This window comes from Egretta garzetta, unplaced genomic scaffold, assembly GCF_000687185.1.
Source record: "Egretta garzetta isolate BGI_Z169 unplaced genomic scaffold, ASM68718v1 scaffold108, whole genome shotgun sequence".
NCBI classification, from domain to species: Eukaryota; Metazoa; Chordata; class Aves; order Pelecaniformes; family Ardeidae; genus Egretta; species Egretta garzetta.
Window position 1 is genome coordinate 5,315,209 of NW_009260614.1, and position 16,675 is coordinate 5,331,883.

Sequence of the window (16,675 nt, forward strand, 5' to 3'; positions counted from 1 at the left end):
GCAAGAGCAGTCTCTGCAGGGAAAGTTGCATGGCCCTGCCTTGGTGCAGCTGATGAGCTCGATGGCACTGGGCAGAAAGCCACCCTCTCTCTGGGTGCCCCAGATCACCCGTCTGGTCATAGCCGAAGGTTTGGTGAGCAGCCTGCTTGGCCCCAGCTTGTCCACTGTGGTCTGCAGTGCTCGGCTCAGCCGCTGGCATGTGTACCTCCTATTCATTGAAACAGGAGTTATCCAGAGAGCGTCCTGTGGAGATGGGGGGGGGGGGCGGGGGGGGAATCCAGAAAGGAAACAAAATGCAGCAAATACTGTAAATGGCAAATACTAGAAAAATTAAACTGCCATGGGGAAGGTGGGTTAGGGAAGGAGGAGGGGATGTGCAGGTGCCTGTTTCTACTGTGCAAGCACTTTGATTTTTGGTATGCAAGGTTGGGGAGCCACTGTGGTACTTGGAGAAGGGATCAACTGTACTAGGGGTTTTTACTTTAAGATAGATGGGGAGCAGGACTCTTCTGCATGTGCAGGAAATGCTTGCACAAGCACTTTTGGCGTGCGAGCTGGTGTCTCCACTTCCCATTAGTGACCCCCGTTCTGATCCCCAGTCAATAGGAAAGTGGCTCTCAAACCTGTTAACTACACTGAGGTACAAAATCAAAACCATAAACCAGTATTTGGGTCTATGGGTCCTGATTCCCAGGGCTGACACTGCAGTTCCTGCCTTCTCATATGCCTTACGGTGAGGAGGTCTCTCACCCTTGTTTTCTTATGAGACAGCTTAAGACACTAGTCCCTCCCTGCCCTGTGTTTTCTCTTGCCCGTTTTTTAGACTGTAACCTCATCAGGACAGCAACATGACTTGTTTGACACCCGGCTTGTTCAAACCCTGCTGACAATGAGCTCCACCACACCAAAAAGCAGTTTTCCAACTCAGATGTTGTTCAGAATGATAGGAGGCTGGGGAATGATACCATAATGAGCAGAATAAAATTAAGACCAGTACAATGGGAAATGACTATCTGGAGATTTGGAATGCTTTTTTTTTTTTTTTCTCCCCCTCTTCCTCCCCCAAGTCCTATTGTTTATGAAAACTAACAGACCTAAATTATGTACTATAAAACTCTGGCGTCTGAGGACCAAGCAAGAGGCGTTACTGGATCTCTTGTGGTTCAGGTTGGCAAAAGCAGGGAATCTTTCTGCAGCTATTGGGAGGAGAGGGTGGGGTGAAAAACGAAGGCTGCAAGTTAGGCTAGCTATGGCTGGCAGAAGCAACTCCACCCCCCATATGTGGTCTGATTTTGTTGCAGTCTGATGTATGTTGGTTCAGCTTGCTGTCTTACTGGGGCTAACAGTGTCCTTTCTCTCTGCAGGCATTGGTGTCACTATACGGTTACACGGACGGTTTCCTGCCAAGTGCAGAATGGGTCAGAAACAGTGATCCAGCGAGTTTATCAAAGCTGCCGGTGGCCAGGACCTTGTGCCAACTTAGTGAGGTAAAAGTCTTCATGTGTCATGTTGTCCAGATTTTCCTGTACTTCTCATTAAATTGGTTAGCTTTTAAGTATTACCTAGAGGTTGAGATCCATGGGCCAGAGGCTGATACCCTGCTTTGTGGTAGTGTAACTAAAGAATGCCACTGGTGTTAGCTGCAGAGTACTTACACGTGAAGGTAAGTGTATATTAGGGACAAGCTATGTGAAACAGTTTACCTTAGATTGTAATGCCAGTTTGTACTTCTTGCTGCAGGAGGCTGCTGTGAGTCAGGCATGAAGCTAAATAAATGTAAAATCCAACAAGAGTGCAGCATGACTGGACAGGGTTAGCAGGGATGCTGGACCAATGGCACTATGTGGCTTCTTGGTATTGAGTCTTTATACTCTGGTCTTGAAGGGTAATATTGATCACATACACTGGAAAGCTTTGATCAAATTCCTTGCAGCTGGTGATGGACAAAGGTAGTATGCCCTGTACCTTTCAGTGTGGAATTCCCTAGCAGCACCTCTTATTCCTGCATCTCAGTATCTGTTAAAGACATGCATGAAAGCACAATGTTCCTTCTCCACAGATGAGAAACAAAGCTTTGAGACAGTGACTTTCAAAAACTTGCCCTGAGGCTGCTGTTAGTCTGCTTTGCCTTTCCATCATTTACAGTCTTAGGACCCAACTACATTTAAGGGGGAAAAAAAAAAAGTGTGAAATAGTTATCCCTAGCTACCACCTTTCAGTATGCAAAGTGTCTTTGTATTTTTGAGCTTTGCCTTCTCTGAAAGACATTCTCAGAGCAGAATAGTTACCCACCCATCTGGGAATTGGTGCAAAACCCCCCATTGTGCTCTAAATTTACACCTAGCTTCTATAACAATTTCCCATGTAGACAAGCCCTTAATTTAGCTTAGAAAGCTTAGTCATTTCATTGCTATTGTTACCAATTCGCCTACAGGGCACTGACTGAGGTCCTCTTGTACTTGATACCCACCTAAAACCCAGAGATTCACCTTCCCAATCTGTTCTTGCAACTCTTCATCTGGAATTCACATTTTCCATGTGGCAGTTACCACAGTTGGTTCTCCAGTTTCTACTTGGCCACTGGTCAGTCTAAGTTTTTTCACTTGTAATATATCTGCTTTGGTGTCTCTTTGGCCTTGTTTTATGCAAGGCTGTGGTTGAAACACTTAATATTTTACACTGTCGTGGCCAAACTTCTGTTGAAGCTTTTTAATTTCCCAGACTTTTTACGCACATAATTGTCATTAGAAACTTTTGAGCTTTCACCTTGTCTCCTAAACTTGCCAAAAATCTTGCTTATTTTTCCTTGTTAACATAACTGTAGTTTCATAAGTACCAAACCATTGATCATGTTACTGGTAAAAAGCCTTTTTGTGGGCTCCTGCAGTTACTCACATACATTGATTCTTACATTGTTAACCCAGAGACTTTAGGAATAGTGTGTGCTGTTGTGATACTGTTATTCATGGACCATTTTCAGTTTCAAATGCAGTTTGGTTTATTTGCTTGATGAGTCCAGGTGTTTTGGAGACAATGCAGAATGGCAGCAGACTTCTCAATTTTTCTTTCTGTGTGAAAATATCATGGAAAGAAGCTGGGGTTATTGATATTTAAGATGTCAGCTGACAGGAGATGCATTTTTGGAAGACAATCACCATGAAGAGACCTACCAGAAGAGATGGGAGGATGCTAATGCTCTGTTCCCTTTGCAAGTGGGAGGAAACACAAGAAAAGTGAATGGCACCCTTCCAAGGAAATGACTATACTGTCTGTTGTGCATCATATGACACTCTTGCATGAAGTAGAGAAAGACCCTGGACCCCTCGTTCCCAAGGACCTCCAGAAAACTGCTGACAAATGCTGGAGCCCACTCAGTTATCAACAAAGGTAAAGCAAGAGTGACATGGGCTGGTTCCTGATAGTTTCCTGTACTGCCACTGTACAAAAGGGAGAGCCCCAAGAACAAGTAGCAATGAAGTTGAAGCCACTGAAGTCCTGAGAGTTGAGTGGGTTGTTGGATAAGTTATCCCCACCCCATACATCTTTTATTAGTGGCTGCTTGTTTTCAGCAGTGCATCTCATTTCTGGTAACAGAATGAAAAACAGCCACTGCAAATGATGGATCTTGTGACATGTGGGCAACGCTTGATAACCCTCAGTCATGTTGTATGGTTGATGTTTGATGTTTTATTTCCTGGGCCGACCTGGCAGCCTATCAATGCTATGTTGCCAGCACCTAGAGATGTGTGAATAATTGGCTTTCTCTCATCTCCAAGTCAATCTGAGGTTCTAAAATGTTTTTTTAAATGATTTTTTTTTTTTCACCTGTTTCACCAAAATGAATATTGTCTCTTTAGGAGACACCAGTGTGTCTCCTAATTCAGTTGAATCCCATCTCCCATTTTCAGATGAAAACTCCCAAGGATAGCAATGAGAAAGACAGTCCCCAAAGTCATAGGGTAGTTGAGTCCCTCTTATATTCAGTACCTCACTTGCTAGTTCAGTTCCTTGCAAGTTACACTTATTTTCCTTATTTTTCTGCTAAGAAACTGGCTTTGAAGGGACTTATAAGCTTATACCAGCCACCATGCTGCACAACTTCCTTTGACAAATCTCTGAAAATTCCTACAGAATATGAACAGAGCAGAAAACTCAGCTCAGGTGCCCTACTTTTTTTTTTTTTCCTCCTAACTAGTGGTTTGAAAGTGATTCTGTACCTACTTCTTCAAAACAAAAGAACCCCAACCCAAACCCCAAAAGCTATCTTGGCATGTCTGAAAGCTTTGGATGACACTGCTGTTTGCCTGGGAGCTGTCCTGGTTTTCTCAGGAATTTGTTTTTTCTTGTGATGAGCACGCTGTCTGTGGTGCAGGGTGAAGGCAACCGCTTTATGGTTAGGGTAAATGTTACCTCGTTTGTGTTTCAAGCTAACCTCTCCCAAAAAGAGAATGATGGATGTGGCATGGCAGAACTTGAGCCTGTGGGATTGCTGCTTTGCCACCATGGCTCTCACAGCAAAGGACAACTCCACCCATGTTTCATCTAATCCTGCTACTGCAGGATTGAAGTCCAGAAGCCCTGATACCTTGTGAGGTCAAGGGATTCATCTCTCAGGGGGATATCCTAAGTAAGAATATCCTCAGTAGTTACCTTCAACAGGGAAAAGCAGTGCGACTAGTATCAAATCTTAGAGTGTCCTGTCCCAACACTTTGCAAAACATAGGAGAGGGCTTACACTAGCTTCATGGAAGGGGAAGCAAAGAATTTCTTGTATCATTAAACACCTTCTCTAGGTCACCAGTCCTTGAGTGTGTTCCTGTAGTATGAAGGAGCTTCTCTGTTTTGTCTATGGTCCTTAATGATTACCTGCTTGACTGTATCTGCTCTACATGATAGGTCCAGCAATAATGGTTCACAGGGCCAACGCTTCATTCCCATCAAATGACATTGTTTGTTTCCTCCTTACCTCCTCTGTACCAGCGTTTGGTTTTCTGGAAGTCTAGCTTCTGGCAATGTCAGGCTTATTCCCAGTCCTATTCTCCTCTAGTGAGATTTCTGGTACTTGAGCTTGAAGTGGGGGGCACAGCCAGATTCATATGTTGTTATGCTTGACTGTAAGCAATGCAAAATGTCAGTAAGCCATTGGCATTATTTTGGCTTTAGAGTATTTCTCCCAGCTGCGACTTGAAACAAACTGTTTTCATCTCCTTGTTTACAGGGAGTCAACCATATCTGCGAGAGCTTTCACTCTGCCAGCACCCGTTATCAGGCTGCTCACTAGCAAAAGGGACGCCAGCCAAAAAAAAGGCATCTCTCAACCTTGTGGTGACAGCTGAGAGGGGCTCTCTGTTAGAGAGGCTCTGCTTACAAGCAGACATCAGTGTGGCCAGATGAGGATTTAATCCATTTCCTGTCTCCCATTCATTTGTGTTAAGTTTCTTTCTCTTACTGCACAAACTGCAGCTCAGGGTCAAGCCTTTGACAGAGGAGTATCTGTGAGATCCCTAGCCTAGCAGCTTCAGTCGTATGATGTCCTTGCTTGTCTGTTCACTTGCTCTTGGGAAGCTGGCAGCTGTACTTCTGCAGGAGTGTCGTCATCTTGGCTGGGATGGGATGAGCTGCTCTGTTCTTGCCCTCCACCCCAGCCTCTTTATTTAGCTTGGGTGCTGAGTTGCTTTGAAGCAATCTTGGCTGGAGACTTTCCCTCAGCAGATCTATTCTTGAACTCTCTCCGTATGTGTAGTGAAGGTTTCAGCTTCTGCGTGCCGTAGGATATGCCTTTGCTTTGTCACGCTACAAAGTGAATGGGCAACTTTCCAGCAGTCTGGCTGAAGCTCCTACATATAGAAATTGCATGCCATTTATCTGTCTGAAGGAAGGGATAAAGTCTCTAGCTTGGTGTTTCAATGGCAACCTAATCTCTGGATGTCTGCTGCCTATATGGCTGCTCCCAGTAAACCCAGGCATCTGAATTGTAACCCTTTTCCTAAGCAATCATTTTGCTGCAGCAGCTGCAGGCTGATGCATGCTCCTATCATACTTAGGACACAATACTCCTCAAGGCTCACAGAGAAGGGTGGTCTCAGGCCAGGCAAGGATTTGAGTGCATTCAGTTCCTGGAGCTTTTGTGACTTCTGTGCCTTTGGTGAAGCGATGCCACATCACCTATACGATGAGAACAGCACTTCTTTTGTTTTACTGTGGTTTATGACTTTGAGAATAGGACAACTTCTTGCTATACCCTAACTGGCCAAAATCAGCCTAATTTTAATGAGAGTATTTGTGTTTGACTGTTGCAGTCAGTAAAACAGTACCTCAGGAGGTAAAGGAATGTGGTGAACAGCCTGACAGATCGTGCACTGTTACAGCCTTCAGAAGACAAACTTTTTCTGCTTGAAACTGTTGTTGCTGTGAAAATCCCAATCTCTTCTCTGGAAGCGTGCTGCTTCAGATTGTGGCAGGATATTCTGACACCTCTCCTACTTGTTTCATCCTAGAAAAATGAATGTTCCCAGCAAGGTTGTATGAGGTTTTTTATCCTGCTATTTTTTGCTGTACTTAGTGGTGAGATCGCTGTTTCACTCTAGCCTTTGAGCATCCTCTCTCTGCAACACTTTCTGGCTTCAGAGAATCTGAAGATTCCCCTGGAAACCCATAGCTGGCTTGCACAGGGATGGGCTTATTTGGTCTCTGTACTTTAGCAAGAGCCATTGAAACACCAAACACGAACTTACTCATCTGTCAGCTTCAAACAGCACTCAAGGGCGGGAGAGATGGAGGGGGAAAGCATTCTTGCAACACAGCAAATCTGGGCTGTAATGCCCTTTCCGACTGCCAGTCTGCATATTTTTTTTCCTTTCAGTATTCTAGCTGGTTTAGCTTATCACAAATGCTGTGTGCTTTTGATGACATTTTTAATGTAAACAGGCTACATATCTTGCATGGATCACTCTTGCTGTTTGGTGTTTTTCGAATGTTGGGGTTTACTTTTTTTGTTGTTTTAATTTAAACTGAACACATTTCTGCTCCCAAAGGGATTTTACAAGCTAGTTTGCAGAATAACAAAGAAGGAATTCTGCAGGCTCATCCATTTTGGTCTTCTCTGCTTTTGAAGACTCTGTTGCTACAGAGTCCGTATAAGTTTGGGATCTGTCACCCAAGAGATTGGCCTGTAGCTGATATTTCTCCTCAGTTTCAGAAGCAGTTAACGCCACAGGGAAATCCTTCTCTCTTTCTTTCCAGTCAATTGAATAATAAATCCCAGAGCTTATTCAAGTGCATTATGATTGCCATTTGAAGTCCTGTTACACTAACTCTTTTATGTGTTTAATTCCCTTATTTCTCTTCAAGATGTAAAAACATATGCCTGCTCTCCCATGTACACATGGGGTATAAATGGAGGATGAAGAGCACTCCTGCAAACAGGACGGATAGAGGCTCCGGGTGTGTAAGGGATTAGAGCTGTAGCATAGAGGTGCGTTCTCAGGTCTGCAACAATGTGGATGGCTGTGTGCTGCTGGCTGGGCACAGGTGGAGGGCCATCTGCTTTGTAGGCTGTGCACAGGCATAGGTGTCCTCCGGTTGCTAATTGAAGGTCTTTTGATCTTGTCCAGACATGCTGGCTGGGCACTCTTCTTCCTTCTTGGTAGGGAAGTGCAGCACTGCTCTGCAATAGCACCAAGAGCTAATTGCTGATAAAGACAGGAACTGATGATTACTCTGGTGGCATAAAGACACCTGTCTCTGTGTCCGTTGTCTTTTTTTCTTGGGACAGAGAGACTGTAAAGTATTTCTCTGTACAACTTGCAGTGGCAGCTGTATAAATTTTCTGTCTTCTGGGTTTTAGACTCTTGATAACTTGTGCAAACCAGACATGCTCAGAGTTACAGTCCTCTTCCTCCCCTTTGGCAAAGGCACAAAACACAAACCGTGGCCTCCAACGCTCGTGCAGCTGCGGGTTTTGGTTTTTGTCCGGTGTCTGCAGGAGCACATCTGAAACTCCTCTGGTTACGTTCTTCCTTGGGGAGCTACTGCCTTTGTGCTAGGGAAGCTGGAAGAGCTGGGGCTGCAAGAAAAAAAGTAGCACAGATCTGATTCACAGCATGATGGTCTCTGCTGTGCTCGTGAGTGCAAACATGATGGCAAAGGTACTTCTTGTCCCTGTGTCAGTTGTGGCACTGGTTTGAGATGAAGTTATCTTGTCTGTATTTCATAGAGAATGCTACCTGGGTAACTGGTGTCTGGTAGGCTTTGAATAGTTATAATGGTCTGTCTGGAGTGGGGATGGTGGTGTTGGGAACCAGATATGTTCTTGATAGCTTTTCTGAGAAACAGGTTCTCTGAGTACACCCCTGGGATATTCTTTTCTATGTTAATGCTTGCCCAGCTCTTTCCATCCTCCCTTCTTTCCAAGGCCACCAAGTACTTCAAGATTTGGTTCCTTAACCTGACATATTTAAAATTTTATTTCAGTACACCCTGATTTTCTGTGGGGAATTTTAGATTTTTGGCATGTCTGTAAATGAGGCCATGGGTACAAAAATTAGAAGAACCACCACAAGCTTTCTTCTGATCTTCTTTTAATGCAAAGGTAGCACTTGTTATAATGAAGATGGATTGTCCCTCTTGGAAAGACAATATACCAGTTATATGTACAGGGTTGGAGCTACTGGGTTGATACGTGACTTTGTTGCCGTGAGAGTGGTAGGTAAAAGAAAGCTTGGATTCCTTGGTTTCCAGATTCTTTGCCAGTCAAAAAGGCAAGTTCATTCCTCTTGTTATCCTGAAACCTACCAATAACTTTCAACCTGGAACTTGAATAAAAATGAATAGAAGCCTCCGAAGGTCACCAAGGTCTCCTTGGGCACAAACTGCAATGGCTGAATGAATCAGGCTAACAAAACCATCTCTTGTGATGTGGAAATGAGTTTCACGCCTTCTTTCTCGTGTGGTCTTTGTGTACAAACAGCTTTGTTTGTAAGTGTCAAAGGGCAGGGGAAATCCATGAAGGAGGGAAGGTATTTCCTGTGTGTGACAGGCTGTCCTGCTTGGGTCATGGCAGAGATTGCGCTTTTCTCTTTGACTGGATTTTTGAGGCTCTAATCCAAGAATGTGACCCTCTTTCTCTTTCTTGTGTCATGTCTGGCTGTTGTGTTTGGTGACACTTCCTTCAGAGCAAGGGGAACATATCCTTGTGTGCTGAGGTGTGAGACTTGTTGGCTGCCATCCCTCGATGTGTCCTGACCTCTCCAGTATTTCTAGCTTCATACCCCCAAATCAGTTAATCAGTCATTCTTGTGCTTCCTCCCCAAATCACCACTTAGACACAAGCAAGAGACTGTTCGTCAGATGATGACTGCATATGGATGAGCTTCTGTAGCTTGTGACACTGATCCAGCAGTCTCCAGGGTCAGACAGGCATTTGATCTGATCTAGTAACAGTAGCGGCTGCTAGTTGAGTTTTCTGCGTTCTTCCCTCCAGTGTTGCCCCACTCCCTGGGACCTTGCTGTGAGCCTCAGCAAACATGTTGGTAAGTGATGCCTGTCTCTTGCAATAGTAGCAGGTCCTGGTAGTTTGTGAAGTGCTTGGAATCCTTCTGCTAAAGGGGCCTGTGAATGCTGAGCACATCCTTTGGCTCTCTGGGAAGCAAAGAGGTGCAGGTTGTGGCTCATCCTAACCTCTTCTCTTACTGTGGTTTTGCAGATTTCTATGCCAGTGTTTGTGGCTTGGATGACATCCAAGGGAAGGGCTTCCCTATTCTGCTACTGATCCTTTTTTTCTGCCTGTTGTGTTTTCCACTTGCTTTCACGCTGAGGTTTCTGATCTTTAATGGGTATCTTCTTTTCCTCTCCTTTTTCAAAGATTTTTCTTCTACTTCAATCACAACACTTAACGTATCAGTGGTGATGCTTTGCTAAAGGAGCTTTCTTTGCTCCCCTCCTGGAATAGCAGTCAGAATTCTGTGTGATGTGATGATATATGTAACAGCAGACCTTGGTGCCATGTCACATGATTGAAGAAAAATGATGCTATGAAGAACAGAGTAATTTTAGAGCAAATTGGAGCTAGCATGCTGGGACCACTTCGCATGCCTGATTGCACGATGCTGAACAGAGCTGCAAATGTCAGGACTCTTCCAGGAAATTCAGGGTGGGTGGTAGGCTGTGACAGCTGAGCTCCACGTTTGTCATGCCCTGAGAAGTCCTTGCTCGTTTGAGGATTAAACTATAGCTACTTCCCCGACACATAACTGCTGCCAAGATTCCAGTCTGGCTCAAGCCACTCTCCACACTTCATAATGAAGTTTGAGAGAGCTTTAACATCTTGGTGTTGGCAGAAACATGGTTTTAAAATCACGGTGTGGTTGGAGACTAGCTGGCTCCGGACACTGGTAACAGGGCTGGAGACTTTCATCTCAAGGTCAAATCCAGCTGTTGTGTTAGTGACGAAGTCATGAACTTCTGACTGATGGTTCGGGGCTTACGTGTGGAAAGATGTCTTGAGTCCAACGCCAGGACTCGGAGTCGGGAGACTTGGGTTCAGTTCCTGGACTTTGCCAGAGCTATTCTGAGGGACCCTCAGCAAGGCACTTAAAGTCTTTGTGCCTTAGGTGTCTCTGTGAAAAAGCACAAAGGTCTACCTACATCGACATGGTGCCAAGTCCTCAAACTCACTCATGACTGCAAATTCCTGAATACCATTGGATGCAGAAGCGCAAAGAACTAGGTGGGACGAGCTGGCTCTGTCCAGCCTGTATTAGACAAGTGCCTGGATCACAGTTGTCAGTATTAGCAGTAACTGGTGTGCTTTTTGGCAACTTGGAGGGTGAGGACGTAATGTTCTCAGGAGACAGCATTGCTCTCCCATTGTTGGGCAATGCTGTTCCAAGTGCAGGCAGCCCCGTGCTCAGGAGGAAGCTTGTGTGGCCCTTTTCTCCAGTGGCTGCAGGAGAAGCTGGTTTCTGTGTTTGGCAGCTGGCATAAATAATCAGCAACAGCTTACTGAGAAATTAGTTTCCCAAAGGCTGTGTTAACCACCACTGAGCTGCTGCCTTCTTTGCAAGACATACATGGGCAGCCCCTCCTGGCAAGCCTTTGTTACTGCTCTTCAGAGTAACTACCAATGTCACTGCAGCGCTGTTCTGGACATACACCTGTGACTGCTACCCCTTAGAGGGGTTCTGGGTGAGATTCATGCCATTTCTAGCTCCATTTTGGCCTTGTTCCCAGCTGAGCCCGGGGTAGTGCTGCAGGCAGAGCAGGCTGGGGCAGTGCTCCGTCTCCCGGCGGCTCTCAGCACTGCGGGAGGAGGCTCTTCCCCAGAGGAGACACGGGTGCTTGGGGCTTGTGTCTGTCTGGCCTTGAGGGAGAAGCATAAAACTGCGGCCTGCAACACTGTAATCCCAAAGCTTCAGCCTCTCCCTGTGCTTGCCAAATTCCTTTGGCTGTTAAATAAGGGTAGGAATTTCGAGGGGAGCTTGTAGAGTACAATTTCTGTGTTTGCTTTTAGCTTCATGAATAGCAGCAGTCGCTTGTCTGGCTGTATACTGGGAAACCTGATTTGCCAGCTTTGAAGGGCTGCTCTTTTGAAAGAAAAGCTGGAATTTATGCAACTGTCCATTTTGTGTTAACTTCAGAATCACTAGTGCCTTGCACAGGTCTGCTCATGTCTGCAGGTAGCTCTCTGGTTTCCAGTGGGGCATGGCTGTACTTGTGCCTTAATTAGGACCCTTGGGGTGCCGTGTGCTGCAGAGATAACAAATGTGTCCTGCAGAACCTCGGCTGTGGTGAGGAAGAGTATAATCCTATTTCAGATGGGGGAAACTGAGGCACAGGTCAGCTGGCTGGAAAAAAGGCTTCATGCAGATCACTGATGTAGTGTTGTCGTGATGATTTTTGTCACGCTGATGTGTTGATACACCCCAGATCTGAGTGGTGGGGAAGAAACCCGAGAAATCCATGCAATTTTTGAGAGAGTAATGTTTTGGAAACTCTATTAGTACTGAGTGAGGAAAGGCTAGTGCCAGCCTTTGTCCAATGTCAGAGAAATCCCCATGGAGGTAGTGTGAGGGAAACAAGAGTCATCATCTCTGCCACTTGTAACGACTTGGTAGCGATGAGACCTCCACAAAGTATACTGGTGTTACTTGGGGGAGAGGTGTGAGGAAGAGCCAGAAGAGTATGAGGCCTTAAGGAGAAAAATAAGGGTTGTTGCATCAGATCCACTCTGTGGTAAACCTTTGCTATGTTATTTTGTTTTTCTCCTTTTTCTGCAGCTGGGGGTGGCTGGGTGCTCTGGGGAATCTATCCAGGCAGGAAGATGTGCTATGAATTAGTAGCAACGCTGCCCTTGAGTAGGTAAGTGCATTTTACTGACTTGCTTGTTTGTGTTAGTTACAGGACTCTCATCAGGCCCACATACAAAATGTCCTACCGAACTGTGACCACGCTGGAGTGGAGGTGCTGTCCTGGCTTCACGGGGAGCAACTGTGAAGAAGGTAAGTTATCCAGCAATGCATCTGTCCTTACAGTGCAGGGAGGGGATGTGTGGATGGACTGGCTGGGTTGAGTTCCTTAATTTGCTCTATGCCTCCGAAACACAGGAACAAATTGCCTATTCTCTTTGCTCCCCATCATTATCCGAATGCTCACACGCAAACTCCAAAAGGTGGTCTTGGAAAACAGGCTACACTGAATACCTCCAAAGAAGCCTGAGTAGGGAGGGAGAAAGAAATGAAGAAATGGGCACTTAGGGATGACCTGTCTATAGATGTGCTCATGCTTGGCATCCCCATTGCACAGACCTTCAGAAAATGTGCTTTCTCTGTATCGGTGTGTTTATCTTCTCTACATCCCACTATCATCACCATCAGTTGCTGCAGTTGATGAAAGCTGGTCCAGATTGCTGCTTCTAAGAGTTATAGGTATAAGGTCTGGACACAAATAATATGTGTTCTCAGAGAGCTTTGAATTAAATTAGGCACCTTTGGTTCCCCTTACCACCTGCCCCTCTGACTTATTGGTCCAACATTCAGGTTGCACAGTGCATGTGAAAACCTAGTTCTGGGATTAGCATCTGATCTTTCACGCAGAGGAAAACACAGGGCTCTTTCCAGAGATGGAAAAAAGGAAAGTCTTTTCCCTTTCTCATAATGATGAACAAAAAGGGCCTTTCTTGCATTTTTCTTCCTAATGTTTTCTGCTTTAACTGTTGCTTCTGGGGCTTTGAAACAAGTCCTAAGGCATCTGCTGAATCTGTGTCATGAGTGTTCATGGCTTATGAATGGGAGAGAAACTAAGCTTTGAGTTTAATGTTCATTTGCATCAGGTCAACATAGTCTGCCTCTGCTGGCTGGTGAAGGGTCACTGGGGGTGTCCAACACCTCTAAGATTCTGCTGTTTGTAGCTGTGCCTCATTTTCTTTGTGCTGAGATATCTTGGTGCTAATCACACAATTCAGGTAAATCTCTAACTAGGAAGTTGACTTGTTACAGTCACAGAGAGTGATGGTTGCAGACAGCAGCAAGCTTCAGGCTGCTGAGGAAACAATAGCTTCCCAGAAGCTCAAGAAAGTCTTAAAAAGTGACAAAGCTACCCTAAATCGCAGTCTGCAGGAGAAAGCTTTGTGTTTTGGCATGCTGCTAAAAGAAGTGAGCCTGTGAAAGAGAAACTGCTGTGTGCAGCTTGGGTTTTTACCTGTCACTGCAGGAGAGAGGGATGCTAAGGATTGTGGTAGAACTGTTCCTTCCAAAGTAGCCGCAGCTCAGTGTGGCTGAGGATCTGACTGGGGACCTGAAAAGCCCATGTGTGCAGCCCGTTTGTGCCTGTAGGTTTGGACAGGTGTGAGTAATTACAGCTTAGTGGTGCTGCTGGTGTAAAGGAGAGAATCCAGCTCCTTCCTGCAGTGCCAGATCTCTCTCAGCAGAGTTCAGTGGAAATAAAAAGCCAACATAAGCTTGTTTGAGAAAGTCAGCAGCGTTCTCACAGGAGCAGGTCTGTGGAACGAGGTGACAATTTTATGCAGTCAGTTTTCGAGGTGGAACTGTTCTTTTGGGCTTGGATACGGCATGCAGAGTGTGAGCAGAAAGCCAGTAGCAAGCCCTCGCTTTCATGTGTGAGATTCTTTTTACCTTGGTTTTTTTCTCCCTAAAACATCTGGCGCTACTGACAGTTCCATATTCTTGAAAGAAGGAGGAAAATAAAAAAACCCAAGCAACTCTTCTAGTACAGCAGCATTGTGCCACTTAATTTCTAGTAGCAGCATTGACACTAGTGGTGTGCACAGCACCTCAAGCTGTCCAGAGGCATCAGTTTTAAAATGGAGGTATTTACTTTCTCTGTGTGTTAATTCTTAATGTAAGTGTCACTTGGAATTGTAAGTAAAAGAGGCTGAAAAGAGTTTTTTAGGGCTTTTTGGCAACCTGATATAAAGCCTTTTGTACTCTTTCCTTTCTGCACTCTCTCCTACTACCAATTTGGTTCCTCTGAGGGTAGGATACTTAGATCTGTGTGGGTCCTTCCTGGAAACAGCAGACAAAAGAAAACAGAAAACTGTACTGAAACAAAACAAAAACAGTGCGGTTATGAAGCCACAGCAAATTAGCAGGGTAGAACCTCAGAATGCTTTTATCTTTTTCTGGTATTAGTTAGATTTCTCCTCAATATTTTATTTTATTTGTATGTGCAGCTGGTGCTTTTGATGTTGGTGTGAGGTAGGTATGATTGGCAGGTTGGACCTGCACTATTTTTAACTTGCTTTCTTGCTGTGTTGCAAATGCTCTAATTCTCTGGGAGTCACTATTGTTCTCCATGTGTCAGCAGAATGGCAACTACAGTGGCTCTGAGCTTCCAATTCAAGAAGTCCCCTGTTTCCAGAGACCAAAGTAAAAGTTTTCTTTCCCAATGGACCCTGGAGTAGTAAGGTTGCATTTTGTGAGTAGGACACACTAAGCCAGGAGATAATGGATTGATCAAGCACACAGAGCAGTTTGAGGAGTTGTGTGTGCATAGCCATGGCTGCAGCATCCCTTCTTTAGACTGATGGTGTCTTTTTGCATCTTGAGGCTTCAGAGATCCTATCTATTGAGTTGTCCTTCAATCCCCAGTGATCAAAAAGTTGATCCTTTTTTGTGCTGTTCTGGAACAGTGTCTTTGGGGGAGCCACTGTAGCCTGTCTGGAGGATGGATTATTTTTAGTAGTGGTCCTTTTATGAGGCCTTCCTTGCCCTTTCTTAATTTATTTGTTTTAGCATTTTATGAGGGAAGATAGGATGGTGGGAGGGTGAACCAAGGAAACCAAGTCAAAGAACTTAAAATCATTCAAAGGCTACAGTGCAGCTATTTCAGACGTGCATACTTTCTTGTTATCTCCCAAATGGCAGGTCAACTTTTCTTTTGCAAAGGAAATGGTCCAGCACGGATGTCTAACCTCAAAGTATGACAGGCTCCTGAAGAAACTGGCTTGCTCTAACATACCTTCAATGAGAAAACTCCCCTTCCCCAGTAACATACTGTGCTCTGATAGAGCAAGCTGTTAAGTGCAGTTTGATTATTGCAGAGTGTCTTGACCCTTAGCTAATAAGTTTAGCTTGGGAAAGTAACCACTTAACTGTCACCAGCTGGCAGCCACCTATATTAATGCTGAAGGCTGCACATTGTTTAGATTTAAATTATCTTGGGAATTTAACTCTTGCATTGTAGCTGATAAAAAGCAGCATCATCTGGAGGAAGCCCAGCTCTAGAAGTGGGTGGAGATTTTGCTACTCAGTGGGCTATTAATTTACTGAGGTAGGGCTGTCTGTTTCCTTTAAGTTGACACTGCTCGGGGCTGTCCCCCCTTCTCTTCATTGCTTTCTCCTCACCCAAAGGTATGTCAGCATTTGAAAGGTCTTTAATTCCTTTGCTAGTTTTGTAGAACTGTGACCAGCTAGTTGAGTAGATAGTTAAAAATCACCAGTTGTACCAGGGCTTTCTGAAGGGTTTCTTGCAACTTTCTTGGATGGAGAAAGAGACTTGATGCAAACAAATCTGGTGAATTTAACTGTCATTAACTGTCAGTAGATGCTAGTTTTTATTTTCCAGTTTCAGGGGTTTTTGTTTTGTTTAAACTGGAGCCCAAGCCTAGGACAGGAAATGAATCCACTGAGCCACCCAGTCTGCTGACTGCTGATATAAAGAACATATGGACGAGGGCAGTGCAGAGGTGAAGTGGTTTAGCTATTGCAATCATGCATCAAGCTGATTGATTTGAATCCAAGATGATGCTGACATTTCAACTCAGCCTTTTTTTATATGGCTGAAAGTTCAAAGGCAAGTGCAGTCTCTTGGGAGAGGAAAAGTGTCCCTAGCAAGTTCAGGGGCTCAGCACTGCCCTAGAACTCTCCAGCCAGGCAAGGTCTTATTTCACTTCACAAATCTAACATAGATTTCTTTCTTGTTTGTTTGTATTGCTTGAATTTGGGACAGTAGCCAGTATCCCATTTACCCCAGAAGCAGATTGATGATAGACAGCTTAGCTGTTTGGGCAAGAAGCAACTCCAAGAGTAACCTTGGCACCTCTAAAGTAATGCCACTGTGATTCCAAGCTTGCTTTCTTTCTGTAAGAATACAAGTTGGATAGGAAATTTGAGCAGCATTGTTCAGGTAATGGTTTAGTTTGAGAACTTCCACCCCCCCC

General features: G+C 44.8%; 1 protein-coding gene across 1 annotated transcript in view; it reads left to right on the top strand.

Moving 5' to 3' along the window:
- COL26A1 (collagen type XXVI alpha 1 chain) overlaps window positions 1-16,675 on the top strand; it is a 178,336-nt gene that overhangs the window by 24,665 nt on the left and 136,996 nt on the right. Inside the window, exons 3-4 of the mRNA XM_035900615.1 lie at window positions 1,365-1,487; window positions 12,400-12,497. Coding sequence (XP_035756508.1) covers window positions 1,365-1,487; window positions 12,400-12,497 — 221 coding nt within the window. The remainder of the gene's footprint in view (window positions 1-1,364; window positions 1,488-12,399; window positions 12,498-16,675) is intronic.